Source organism: Phascolarctos cinereus, unplaced genomic scaffold (assembly GCF_003287225.1).
Source record: "Phascolarctos cinereus isolate Bilbo 61053 unplaced genomic scaffold, phaCin_HiC Scaffold_1;HRSCAF=81, whole genome shotgun sequence".
Lineage (NCBI taxonomy): Eukaryota > Metazoa > Chordata > Mammalia > Diprotodontia > Phascolarctidae > Phascolarctos > Phascolarctos cinereus.
Genome location: NW_027555514.1, coordinates 199263196 through 199277021, shown reverse-complemented (window position 1 = coordinate 199277021; position 13826 = coordinate 199263196). Strand labels below are relative to the sequence as shown.

Below are 13826 nucleotides of genomic sequence, written 5' to 3'. Positions count from 1 at the left end.
GTATACACATATACACAATATTTATATATAAACATATATACATTTTGAGATTATATATTTACAATATTTTGAGATGCTACATTTACAATAATTTAAGATACACAATATTTTAAGATCATAATTCTGATATACACACGTTTTTAAATTTTATACACAAGTTTTAGTTAAGCTGGGGAGTCATTTTGATGGAGATAATTTTTGAAACGATAGCAGTGAATAAAATTGCAAAGACAAAGTGAAAATGGCCATGGAGAGAAACCTGGGAGAGGTATCGGGAAGATAAAACAGGGCCAAGGAAGCTGGAAAAACGAAGTGTGGCATTAAGGTTCAGAGTTAAAAGGGGACTTCAAGAGCGATATGTAGATGCCAGATATTGTTTATTATTATCGTCGCCATTTAGTTATTTTACACATAAGATGACGAAATTGAGTCAGGATTCTGGGCCCGTGACACACAAGTCAACGCCCTTTCCACAGCGTCGGACAATCAGGACAAGTCAGAAGTCACGACGTAAGTTTGCCTCAAACGTTACGTGCCGCAGAGCACTAGGAGGACGACGATTGGGGGAAAAAAAGAAAAAAAGGCTATCTGGCTCTTTTCTTTCCTCACGGGGTCCAACAGGAACCCGCGAGACCTCCTTAAAATCTCGTGTCCTTTCCCCGAGGCGTGCCTTTCCCCTTCCCTCTTCCTCTGTTCCCTCTTCCTTCCGGTCCTTTCCCCCGCCCTCTCTTCGTCTCTCTCCCCTTCCGCCTTTCCCATTCGTCGAGGGTCGTGACGCCATCACCCAGCGCCGCTAGCGCCACAAGCCGCGGCGTAGGAGGAGCTGCGTAGCCGTCGCAGTCACCGTCGTAGTTGCCGTAGCTGTTCCCTCCGCTCCTTGGGAGTCATGGCGACTTCTCTGTGGAAAGGGCTGGTGGGGCTGGGCCTCTTCGCGCTGGCCCACGCTGCCTTCTCTGCTGCGCAACACCGTTCCTATATGCGCCTGACGGAAAAGGAAGATGAAGATCTGCCCATCGATATCGTCCTACAGACGCTGATAGCCTTTGCAGTTACCTGTTACGGTATAGTCCATCTTGCAGGGGAATTTAAAGACATGGATGCTACTTCAGAACTGAAAAATAAGACACTTGACACGTTAAGGAACCACCCGTCCTTTTATGTATTTAATCATCGCGGTAGAGTATTGTTCCGATCCTCAGATATGGTGTATTCTTCCAACCAAGATGCTTTGTTGTCGAGATCTACAGTGAAGTTACGAAAACTTGAACCTCTGCGTCGTTAAGATTATTCATGTTAAAATAACCCGGAAAACGGAGACATAATATTGGAGTTTGGGGTATAAACCAGTTTTTAAAATATCTACAGCAGACTTTATACTATAAATATAATCAAGGACTTTGTTTGTACACTGTTAATGAAATGGCTGAATTGTGACTTGGCAATGCAGTATATAAGTTATTGCGACAATTATGCTGTGAAACGTGACTGACCTTTCATACTTTAAGCACTGTTTCAGTTGATTTTTTTTTCAGTTAGAAAAAACTCATTCTTAAAAGTCAGACACTTGAAAAATTTCATCGAAGAACAATGGAGTGTTTTGTAGCAATTTATTTCCTTTGGTTTGCTTACACGACAATTTTAAGGATTTTTTTTTTGTGTATGTGTGGAAATACTGTGTGGACTACTGAATTTTGCATCAGAAGGGTGGAAAAAGCTGTTGGTCTTCAGTTTTTAGGGTTAAATGTACTGTAACTGCTTAACTGTAAAGGGCCTTTGAGACCAAAATGGTGGCTCTTCGGGTTTTTTTTCCTGACCGTTCAAAAGTGGTTACACTTAAAGTTCCTTTCAGTTTTATCAGTGACTTTCTTCTCCCTACTCTCACCTCCAAGCTGCACCTCCATCAGTCGAAGATAACTGTCATGTTATTCTCTAACCTCTCTGGAACTTTATTCAAATATGCTATTTTACTGGGCACTTTTGTGGCAGAGATTATTTGCCCTAACAGAAATTTATCTAACAAGTGCAACTTGCTTGAAGGTACTTGTGTTGCTTTCTTTCTCTGTAAAAATTTTCACTAATTGTTTATGTAATATGTGTAGTAACTGAGGATAAATCCTTAAAGATACCATCATTTAGTTAAACTTCCTTTTTCATAGTTCAGCTAATCAGTTTTCCCCTGTTCTTAATTTTAAACATTAAAATATATTATTAGTTTGTAATTTACAAATCCAGTGGGTTAGAACAGTAGTCAGACTCATTGTATGAAGAGTTCCTCTCTTAAAATTTTAAAAAGAATTGGGACAAGTTAGCTCCAGGGATTTTGAACTAATATTTGTACTTAAATGATATTTAAAATGAAATCTAATAATATTGCACAACTTACAATTTATAGTATACTAATAGATTTTTTCATTTTCATTTTACATATTTGAAGGTGAAGGTGAATTTAACTTGATTTCTATTTTATATCATAAAGTAATTGTTGTTTTATATCATAATGTAATTGTTCTCTTTTCTAAAAAGAGTTAAGTCTTTAAGTCTTAAGTCGTTAAGTTTTGCACAGGGCTCTTTACCACAATATTTTTTTCACTATGTCTTCTGGGTCCAAACAAAATTAATAGGTAGAAGGTTTACTTCCTTGTAGGACAGGGTCTTTTACTTGATGCTTGACAGACTATTTCTTTAGATTTAAAAGTAACATGAGCAATACAATTGTAGCTTTTCAAATGAGAGACAATATTGGAAAGTTTTCTGTAGGCTCAACACCGACTTTGCTTTTTGATATGAACCAAACCAGCTGGAACTCAGTTATAATGCCGGTGAAATGAGTTTAAGTCTAAACTATGTGGCTGAAAGATGGTAATCAAATTAAAACAATGTGGAAGACAGGTTTTTCAGACTGGGTACTTGAATGCTACTTTTTATGAATAGGAGTGTCACTACTTTCTTCTCTTTGCCTTGGGTCTCAAGGATGCCAGTTTTTGCTTTAATTCTATGTGTAGTGAGAAATGAGTAAGAAATAACATGTAGGGACCTATTGTTGCAGTGAAAAATGAGTGATTGTCAGTAGCTTTTAATAGTGGGTCTGATGTTTAGATGAGATTATTCCAATATTTTGAATATTTTCTTTTACCACTCAAGTGATGCCCTACTTCTTAATGCATTTTGGGCATTCTGTATAATGGGTGTTTATGCCCACTTAGATTTACTAAAGGTTTTAGGAGGGGCAGCTAGGTGGCGCAGTGGATAGAGCACCGGCCCTGAAGTCAGGAGGACCTGAGTTCAAATTCGGCCTCAGACCAAACACTTGACACTTAACTAGCGGTGTGACCCTGGGCAAGTCACATAACCCCAATTGCCTAAAAAAAGCAAAAAAAAAATAAAGGTTTTAGGAAAGTGCTTGTCACAGGCAAAGTTGGACTTGAAGCTATGTAGTATGCTCATTTGGGGCCTGGTTTAAACTTCTAAATAGTTTTTTATTCAATCACCCATCATTTATTAAATGCAAAGTTAGAAACTTGAGATACAAAATATAAAGAATGAAATAATCTTTTCTCAAGGAGCTTAGATTTTATCAGGGGAGACAAAACTTAGAAATATAATAAGCATATGCAGAATAAATACAAGATAGTGAGGGAGGGCACCAGCAGTTGGAGGGTATGAGGAAAAGCTTTTTCTAGAAGGTGGTACTTGAGTTAAATCCTGAATGAAGTAAGGGATTCTATGAGTGGAAGTAAGGAAGGAGTACATTTTCCATGTAGGAGAGATCCTATGCTAAGTCATGGAGATTAGAGATGACGTGTAGGGGAAGAAGCAAGAAGGCCAATTTGAGTAGAACATACATAGAGTGTTGGAAGGGTAGTAATGTATAATGAGACTGTATTTGAGCCCAAGTTATAAAAGATTTTAAAAGCCAAACAAGAGGTTTTAAAAATTTTTATTTTCATTTCCAAATTCTCGCCCTCTCACTGTGTCCTCCCCTATCCATTTGAGAAAGTAAGAAAAACAAAACCAGTTAGAAATATGTATAGTCAAGCAAAACAAATTGCCACATTAACCATGTCCAAAAAAGAAAAAAAAAGCATATAATGTCTTCAAACTCTCAGTATCCACCACCTTTCTTTCTGCAGGTGAATGTTTCATCATGAGTCCTCTGAAACTGTGATTGGTTCCATTGTGTTTATCAGAGTCTAAATCTTTCAAAGTTGTTTTTCTTTGTTAACAATAGAGTTTATTTTTGATTCTAGTATCAGTAGGGAGCCACTGAAGTTTATTGGGCAGGGAAATTACATGGTCAGACATGCTTTAGGAAAATTGTTTTGACAGCTAGAGAGGGGTGAAGCTTGAGGCAGGGACATCTAGTTGGCAAGAAGTGATGAGGGCCTAAACTAAAGTTGTTGTGTGACTAGTGAGAAGGGAATAGATGTGAGGGACGTGGAGGGAGAAATGGAAAAATTTGGTGAATGATTGAACATATAGGATGAACAAGTGAGGGTGATGCTAAAGTGATGAATCTTGATCAGTAGAATGATGTCAGAATGAGGTCTGGTGGAAAAACAATTCTGTTTTGGAGAAACTGAGTTTAAGATGCCCATGGGACAGCTGGTTTGAAAAACTTAATAGGTGTTGGTTATGCATGGAATTGGCATTTAGGAAAGAGATGGGCTGGATATATATTGGGAGTCATCTGTCAGTGGAAGTTCACTGAGAGAGTGTATTTAAAAGAAGACAGCCCAGGACAGGGCCTTGATGCATACCTGTATACCCACAGAGCTCATGTCATGGCCTCTAACTGTAGGTGTGGATGAGCAAAGGGGACTAAGAGAACCAAGAGACAAACAGGGTCATGCAAGGAGGTTGAGGATAATCAACAGGGTTAAAACCTACAGAAGGATGAGGATTAAGAAAAGGCCAGTAGGTTTGGCAATAAAGAGAGCATTCCTAACTTGGAAATAATAAAGTCAGAAGCAGAAATTGAAAAGGTTTGAGAAGAGACTAAGAAGAAGTAGAGGCAAGAGGCATTAATGGCTTTTTCTAGGAATTTAGCTAAGAAAGGGAAAAGAAGATCCTATAGAAAATTGGATTTAGAGCTGGAAGGGGGCTTCCAGTCCCAGCTTCCTTGTTTTACAGATTAAGAAACTGAGGTACAGAGAAGTTAAGTGACTTGCTCAGGGTCACACAGTTTTTAAGTATCTGGGGCAGGATTTGAACAGTTATTCTTGACCCAAAGTCCAGAGGTGTATTCATCATTCCATACTTCCTCTATAACAGCTTGAAGGAATGGCAGGGCCTAGTCAAGGGTGAGATAGGCAGTAGGGAAGAAAACAGTAGATAGGGAGAGCTTGAAAATTAGACAAGAGGAGAAAGGGAAGAGAAGAAACATTTATATAGTGCCTACTGTGTGCCGGACAGTTTTTATAAATATTGTCTCATGTGAGCCTCACAACAACCCTGAGAGGTAAGTGCTATTATTCCCATTTTACAATTAAGAAAACTGAGGCAAACAGTTTAAGTGACTTGCCCAGGGTCATACAGCTAGTAAGTGTCTGAGTCACATTTACTTAGGTCTCCTTGATTTCAGGCCCAGCACGCTACACACTGCTGTTTGCTGAAGGAGGTAGAAAGAAACAGATCAACGGCACATATAGAAGAATTGGCCTTGTCAAAGAGAAGGGACGCCTCTTCTTCAGAGACTGGAGTAAAGGATAAAAGAATGAGGGATAAGGGATTTTGAGATGAGAAGAAAAATAGCCTGAGGGCCCTGGTTGGGGAAACAAGGGCTTTGGCATGCCCTGTAGACCCTGTAAGTCTGTGAAAGCTTGAGAAGAATTGGCTTTCCCAGGAGAGGGTGGCAAGGGCATACATGGAACAGATATGCCTTCATTGGATGGCCAGCTTTCAGTTTAAATAAGAGGGTTGGAGGTAGTTTTAGAACATAGAGGTGATTATTAAATATAAAGATGCTCATCCTTTTGTAGACTCACAGATTTAGAGGAATTTAAAGTCATCCCTTTCAAACCTTCCTTAACGGATGAGAAACGGAGGCCTGTTGAGGCCTCCTACAGCTCAGAAGTGTTAAGTGGTAAGAGCAAGGCTTCCACTTCACTGTACCATGGTGGTCATCATTGACATGAGTTTGAGAGGCAGTGTGGTACAGTGGGAAAATAATTTACTTAGGAGTTGGAAGACCTAGGTTCAAATCCCATTTCTCACATAACTGGATGATTTTGGGCAAGTCATTTAAGTTACCTGTTTAAGTTATCAGTTTCCTCATCTATAGAGGATTGGGTTATATGGGCCTTTAAGGTCCCTGCCATCTCTAAATATATGAGTCTTGATGTGAGATCTTGAATCAGTACCTTAAGTAGTATTATGCCTCTTCTTCCCACTTCTGCCTTTCCTTTCCTAAGATTTGACTTCTAGATCAAAGGCAAGTTAGGAAACATTATATATTGTGCCATTAGATGCAGCAGACTATGTTTTTTTTTGGGGGGGTCCTCAAACTGAGGTCTTAACTCACTAGTGCCCTCTTCATGTTTTAAGCTACCATCAGCCTTAATTGCATCGGAAAATCTGATGAGAACTCTGTTTATAGCTCTCCAGAATTTGTTCCCCTAGCTCTCATTATGGTAGCTAAGCAGGGGTGCCTGTTCTGTGACCTTTCAGCTCCATCATTTTTGGTCACTTCACCTCCAAATGACTGGCCAAGGCTTGGAAAAGCCTGTTCTATTTTCCTGAACTCTCAGCTTCCCTTTTTGTTTTGTGCAGTTGTGTCTAACTCTTTGTGAGCCCATTTTGGGTTTTCTTGGCAAAGATACTGGAGTGGTTTGCCATTTCCTTCTCCAGCTTATTTTATAGATGAGGAACTGAGACAAATAGGGTTAAATGACTTGCCCAGGGTAACACAGCTAGTAACTGCCTGAGGCTGGATTTGAACTCTCAAAGATGAGTCTTCCTGACTTCAAGTCCAGCAGCTCTATCCACTGTACTACCTGGCTGCCTGAAGCTCTTCTCTACCTAGGTCTTAAAGCTGTCCTCTCTCTCTCCCTCCAGTTTAAAGCTTTAATAGTTTCTTCGCTGTCTTGGAAGTCTGCATGTTCTTACTTAATCTAAAAACTTCTCATCTTCTCTCCTTGCCTGTACATCTGTTCCCCTAAAGCAGATTCTGTAAGTCAGCTCTGCCAGCCAGTCCATCCCTTAGTAGAATAGTTTCTTTTTATGTATACTATGTAGACTTTGGCCAATTTTCCTAATTATGTCAGATGCTTCTGAATCTGGGTCTCCTTACCTCATGGCTACTTCCCCCAGACTAAGTTGCTTTCTGTCATCATGAAACTCTGCTCCTTAGGTGGATCCATCCATAATTTCCCATTGTTGGACCAAGCTAGACTGACATATATTCAAAGGCCGTTAGAAGTTGGATACCTTTGCTTAGTCATAGCTAAGGATAGAATTGCTTCTCTGAGTCACAATGCTCTTGCCCAACTTGAGCTTTCTATTCAGGCAAGGGTGTGTGTTTGTGAATCTCAAAAACTACATGTTATGTTAATTTCAAATAAAAATTAGTGGATGTATCAGCATATTCAGATACTCACTTCTCCTGCACCTCAGACACTGAGCAATACAGTTTTACTAAGTTATACATTTTACTACACCTCCAAATCTGTGTGTGTGTAGATAATAATAGCTAATATTCATATGACACTTTTGGGTTTGCCAAGTGCTTTATGCAACAACATTGGGAGTGTGGGTATTATTATTATCCCTATTTTGCAGATGAAAAAAACTGAGGCTGAGAGGATGTGACTAGGCTTTGGTCAAGTAGTAAATACCTGAGGCAGGATTTGAAATGAGGTCTTCTTAAGATCCACCACTCTTATCTAACATGGGATGGATGGATTGATATTAAGAAATGAAAGGGGCCAAAGGCATATAGACTAGTCATAATTGTCATACCTATTAATATTTCACAAACCTTTTGGGGGGGGGCGCAAAGCAATTGGAGTTAAGTAAGAGTCACACAGCTAATAAGTGTTATGTGTCTGAGGCTGGATTTGAATTCCTCCTGACTCCAGGGGTGGTGTTCTATCCACTGCGGCACCTAGCTGCTCCACACGAACAATTTTTCAAGAAAAGAGTCTTTAGGTTCTTGACATGGTGGACGTTAATCAACCTCATGAGAAATCCCTGAAAATGACAGCTGTTACAAGTCATTTGAGAATCAGCTGCCTGTGAACAGTCAAATCATTGACTTGTTAGAGCAAAACTAATAGTAAATGATAAATGAGAAGATGCTATTTGTGATTGCAACAGTTCCATTCTGAATATATTTTAAAAACCTGTTGCTGCTAAAAATAGGAAGAAAAAAGTAAAGAAATTAACATTATTTCATAGATGCATTTAACTTATGCAAAATTATTGTTATAGTAGGTTGGTCAAGAGAACCCAGAAACTACATTACATGGCAAATATTTAATCTCCTTGTCAAGCACAAATATATGGCAGCTAAGATTTAGAATACAAAAATACAAATACTATCTAGACTTATTTGTAAAACATTACAGGGAAAAGAAAAATAAGCTTATAGAGAGCTTAGCATGAGATTTAATTTATACTGAGAACATTTATAGGTGAAACCAGGATGATAACAATCACATAAAATGAAACATATCAGTGTTTATATGGTGTTGTTTTCATCAGTGACAGTAGAATTTTTACTTTTGATCTGAACACTTCATTACCTGGCATACTATGCGAGAACACGACAGTGGTGCTTAAGAAAAATGAAGAATGGCTGGATCTGATGAAATACATGCAAGAAGAAATAAATATGGGAGGTACGACAATTTTAAAGACCCTTAGGGACATATTTTCAAGATATCGCAGAGAGGAAGATTGCAAAAAAGTAAAAATAGAGTGTGTTCACCCGTTCTGTCCAAAACAAGCTTCCAAAATGATAACACTACTAACCTATATTCTTACTTTCTCATCTCTATAAAGTCATTATGAGTGTGACCTGTGTGAATAATGAGTTTTTCTTTGATGAAAACAAGCAAGGAACATACAGACTTTTGAAAATTATTTTCATTTTAGCAGATCACAACTTTCTACGTTCTAGTAGAGCTGTGTACTGTCTTTTTTTCTTTTTTTGGTTGATTTAAAAAAGCTTAAAATATTTGAATTAGCAAAACAATACAGCCATAAAGGTTCTTTTTAAACCTGGTGTATTCTGTACATATATTAAAATTATTTTAATGTTAGCTTTTTATAGTGCTCCACTGAGTATAGACTTCAAGTTAGGCATAAAACAAAGAGACATACTCACTTAGAGAGGCACTTTGGTATATTAACTAGAAGGCTAGTCTTGGAGTCAGGATGACTTCAGTTCTAGTTTTACTAGCTGTGTGATGGTGGGATCAGTCACTTAACTTCAGCCCTAAGCAGCCCTCCAAACCTATTACAAAGCAGTTGCTGACCTGAATCATTGAAGGATGTTTACAAACTGAGTTCTCTACCAATTAAATCACAGAACTAGATCAAAAAACTTTTTTTTTAAATGTGCCCACACAAGTGTTTGCCACATGTTATGGAGGATGTCCATTTCAGAGGAGAAATGGAATAATGATTCCCTATTGATGTCAAGGTTCTCCAAACATCCCCATTTCCAGATGAAGACCCAGAACAGTGCAAAGCATCCTCAGTGAAATTTATAATAATTTGAAAAATATTCTAAATGTTTGCACTGGCAAAACAAGCTGATGAAAAGCACACATAAGAGTGATAGGGACCTTTGCATAGATGGCAGGAATACTTGGAAAAGACTGCTAGCTCCATCACTCCCCTTTTAGCGTAGTGCCTCCTTGAGGCTTATGAAAGCTTCAGTGCAATTTGCATTACCTGGGTGTTGGCTGTTAGGGCATGATGGGGGTTGAAAAGAATATACTCATCCTACCCCATCTAGGAATGAAGGCTGGGGGACCTTTGTTGGGGAGAGGGTGTGAGGGAAGAAAGATAAAGGCCTAGAGAGTTACCTGTAATCCTTTTGTTCATCTGCCTGGTGTGAGGAATTAAGGCTTGACTAACAAGGAAGTTAAACATGTGTGGATTAGGCCTTGAATGCTGTTGGTATAGGTAATCTCACAAAAGAGTAACATTATTTCCTTTCTCCCTCCACTCACTAGAATAAGCAGCTGAAGCAGAAAATGGCAGCCCCAACAGCCCACAGATGGGAGCAGCAGCTTGGCAGAGAAGAAGGCACTGTGCCATATGACAGCTGTGCGGAAGGGATGGAGCAGCTGCTGATGTAGAATGGATGGCAGCAGCATGGGGGACTCTGGGAGCACACTAAGGAGACTTTGAGATATGGAACTGAGAAGCAGAAGCACTGCTATATGCTGGGAGACAGAACTAGGAGATGTGTTCTAGCTATAGTGCAACTTTCCTCATCTTGGAGTTCCATTTGTATTCCCTTCCCCACCAGAGTGGAAATCTGAGATAGTATACCTTTGTGTGTATGAAGGGTGGGGCTGAGATTGATTCTACTACTTTATTTTCCCTTATTTTCTTTGCTTTTCTTTTCCAATTAAATGCTTTGCTATTTAGTTTAATATTCCTGTCTGGTCTGTTGGTAGAGAATATATTTGTGGAATTTTTTTTCTCAAGATCCTTATAAGTATGGATTTATAGATTGTATTGGATTGAACTAAAGATACTGCAGGGATCCAGTGAAGTTTTTTTCCCCTTGATTTTTTGAAGACTAAGCTAACTGATGTGTACATTTGTGCATTAGTAGACATGCAACAATAAATTACATTGCTTAAGTTGTTTATGCTAGAAGCATTAAGGATTTATTTTTTCTTTCAATGTCTGAGTTATAATTTGGCCGCATTTTTTGTCATAGGTCGAGGTCTATCAGCAATGCAGGCACCTTAATTTAAGGAACCAGTGTATAATTATGTTCAAGTACATTGCATGAAGTGTTGAACTGTCATTGCTTACTCTACTGAAGAGATGATGCCACTGTGACTATCCACTTATTGGAAAACTTGTTCTTGGTGGAGACACTTGACCCTCATTCATGATGTTTGCTTTGGGGGTCCCAAGAGCTTTGGTGATGAGGATATTGGGAAAAAACCTTACATTATGTTTGTTATGAACTCTTATGGGGGAAGGGGTGGAAAGTACTGGGCAAAATACACAGGAAAGAAGACAGCATAGTTATTGTACTTTGTGAACTACCTGGAGCTGTGGTGCATTTCCAGATCCCAAAGGAGACAGTAGGCAAAGGGGAACTTGGAAATCAGTTATTAAACCCTTTACTGCTGACTAAGAGTTGATGACTTTTCTTAAAGCTCTCATGAGAGAAGGATGGATTGAAGTTCCTGTGAAAGCTTGCTGAGGAGAGGGACTCTTACCATCTGCCAGTGCCTTAGGGCTACTAATCTTCTCTTTGGGCTGTGATTCACCATCAAAATGAACATTAGTTCAGAAAGTAGGACAGGTTGTCTTTCAAGTAGTTCTGCTAAGTGGGGTCCAAAGAGGCCATTCTGATTACTTGGAGAGGAAACTTTTAATACTTATCTGGAATGCACTTTGAAATTATACAAGGAAAACAGGAGATTGATACAGAAAAATGTAGGTGATTATTAGCTTCTGGTGATCCACTCAATATTGTATTTGAATTGAAGATGTAATGCCCTAAGCTACTTGCTGTTTGTGGATACTAGATAGCCAGTATGATAGCAGTAAAAGGCCTCTGACTTTTTGGTTAGGTTAAAGAAGCTGCTACAGAGGTTCATGGTCTAGTGTTTAGTACTTGTTGGAGCACATGGACCATATTCAGCTAACTTTAACTTATGCGTTGAGGAATGCCTTCCCCTCTAAGACTATCTTCTATCTACTCTGTAGATACCTTGTATGTACTTAATTATATACATATTGTGTCTCCCATTAGAATGTAAGCTCCTGGAAGGCAGAGACTTTTTATCTTTTCTTTGTATCCCTACTTAGTGCAGTGCCTGACACATAGTAATAGCTTAATAAATGCTTGTTGATTGATTGATTAATTAATTAAGTGCTCCAGGGTACATCATGTTCTTATTGTACCTGAAAATGCACGAGCATGGAAACACTCCCCACCCTCAGCTACTCAGAACTGATTCATTCAACTTGGGAGGTGGAGAAAGAGCATATGAACCAAGAGAGGTTTCTGAGAAAACAAAAAGTGGCCCTTTAGGACTCTAGGCAAGTGGGCCATTAATACCAAAGTGCAAGTTGACCTCCAGATGCGTTATGAACCTCACTTGCTGTTTACTGAGCCACTGTATAATAATTCTTTTCAGAGGACAAAGATGTTTGATTTTAGAGGTTGACGTAGCCCAATTCAAGAACAGCAGCAGAACACAGTGAAAGAAGCAGAATTGTGTTTTGCTACTGCTGTGGAGAAAATGAGCGCACATATGCTGTGAATATAAGAGAGTGCACCATGAATCTTCTAGAAACTAAGATCCACTGGACCAGCATTTGGAAATTGAGACAGTATCAGAAGTAAGGGCCAGTGAAAAGAAAAGTATGGATATTAGAGGTGTTGTAGAGGAAAAATCAATAAAACTTGGCAACTGATTTATTGTCAGGGAGGAAAGGATGAGGGAGAGGAATAAGTCCTGGATGAGGGCCTTCTGTTAAGATGGCTACATTAAAGATCATAGCTAGCCTAGTTCCCTTAAAAAACTTTTCAATAAACATTTAAAAGATCACTAGATGAAAAAAATGACCAATTAAACTAAAGAGAAATTCCATTAAGCTCTTCTATCCAGTCTAGGACCACACAAGATGCTGAGTGGGGGTTTTCTAGGGGTGTGTGGAGCCAGTCCAAACTCTGGTAAACTGGCTTGAAGCCAATTGCATATTGACCAGGGCCAACGTGAGCTGCAGTGGGAGAATGGAGTTAGCCCTTAGTAGGTCAGTGTACAGGGAGATGAAATGAAATTCCTCTTTAAAAAAACCAATATTTTCTAGTCATCTTACCTTCTCTGACAGCCTCTCTTCCCCAAGTTGGCAATAAGGAGAAGCTTCTCAATTACGGCTTTCCCATTGTACAAGTTGAGGTGATAGAGAAGAAGTTGAGGTCATAAATGTAAGTAGCTATGAAAGGAGGATGAATGATGTCAAAGTGTTTCAGAATGACGTGGGTACAGGCCAATAACATAATTGGGTATAGGAGAAGGAGCTTAGCTAGCTATCAGTACAGTATTTGTCTTGTCCTCTTTGGACTTTCAATCTATTAATCATCTTGTTGGATAGAGTGGTTATTTTACAGGTGCCTATCTAGGTACCTATCCTAGGTATCTAGGAGCTGTGATATTTTATAAGTATTTAAAAAAATGAATAGAAACCTATTTTTTCTCGCTCCCCTCTCAACCCCATAGGAAAAAGAAAAAAAAAAGTCCTAAGAAATGTATATAGTCAAGTAGACCAAATTTCATCGTTGGCTGTGTCCAAAAAAATGTGTCTCATTCTATACTCTTGAATGTATCACCTTTCTGTTAGGAGGTAGCTAGCATACTTCACCATTAGACCCTCTGGAAGTATAGATGTTTGTTGCATTCATTGATCAGAGCTCTTATGACTTTCCAGAGTTGTTTGTTCTAGTGTTCTTGCTATTGCATATTTTCTTGATGCTACTAATTTCATTTTTCATCAGTTTATATGTCTTCAAAATTGTTCATTTTTATAATATTGGTGTTACAGTATAAATTATTTTTCTATTTCTGCATACTTCACTCTGCATTAGTTCATACAGGTTTTTCCATTTCTTTTTGAAATCA

The 13826-nt window shown here is 38.7% G+C and overlaps 1 protein-coding gene across 3 annotated transcripts; it reads left to right on the top strand.

Annotated features, from left to right (window-relative positions):
* Window positions 1-803: 803 nt before the first annotated feature.
* Window positions 804-10601, top strand: MMGT1 (membrane magnesium transporter 1). 3 transcript variants are annotated; one of them, XM_020973707.2, is made up of 4 exons: window positions 804-2037; window positions 5582-5803; window positions 8701-8837; window positions 10182-10601. In XM_020973707.2, exon 1 carries the CDS (start codon window positions 887-889, stop codon window positions 1280-1282), a length of 396 nt encoding a protein of 131 aa, XP_020829366.1. In that variant the 5' UTR covers window positions 804-886; the 3' UTR covers window positions 1283-2037; window positions 5582-5803; window positions 8701-8837; window positions 10182-10601. The 3 variants fall into 3 exon arrangements, with proteins under 3 accessions (XP_020829366.1, XP_020829365.1, XP_020829364.1); XM_020973706.2 differs by lacking the exon at window positions 5582-5803; XM_020973705.2 differs by lacking the exons at window positions 5582-5803; window positions 8701-8837.
* Window positions 10602-13826: the final 3225 nt, after the last annotated feature.

Excerpts from the sequence above, each read along its gene's own strand:
- MMGT1 (XM_020973705.2), top strand. The coding sequence starts at position 887 with ATGGCGACTTCTCTGTGGAAAGGGCTGGTGGGGCTGGGCCTCTTCGCG.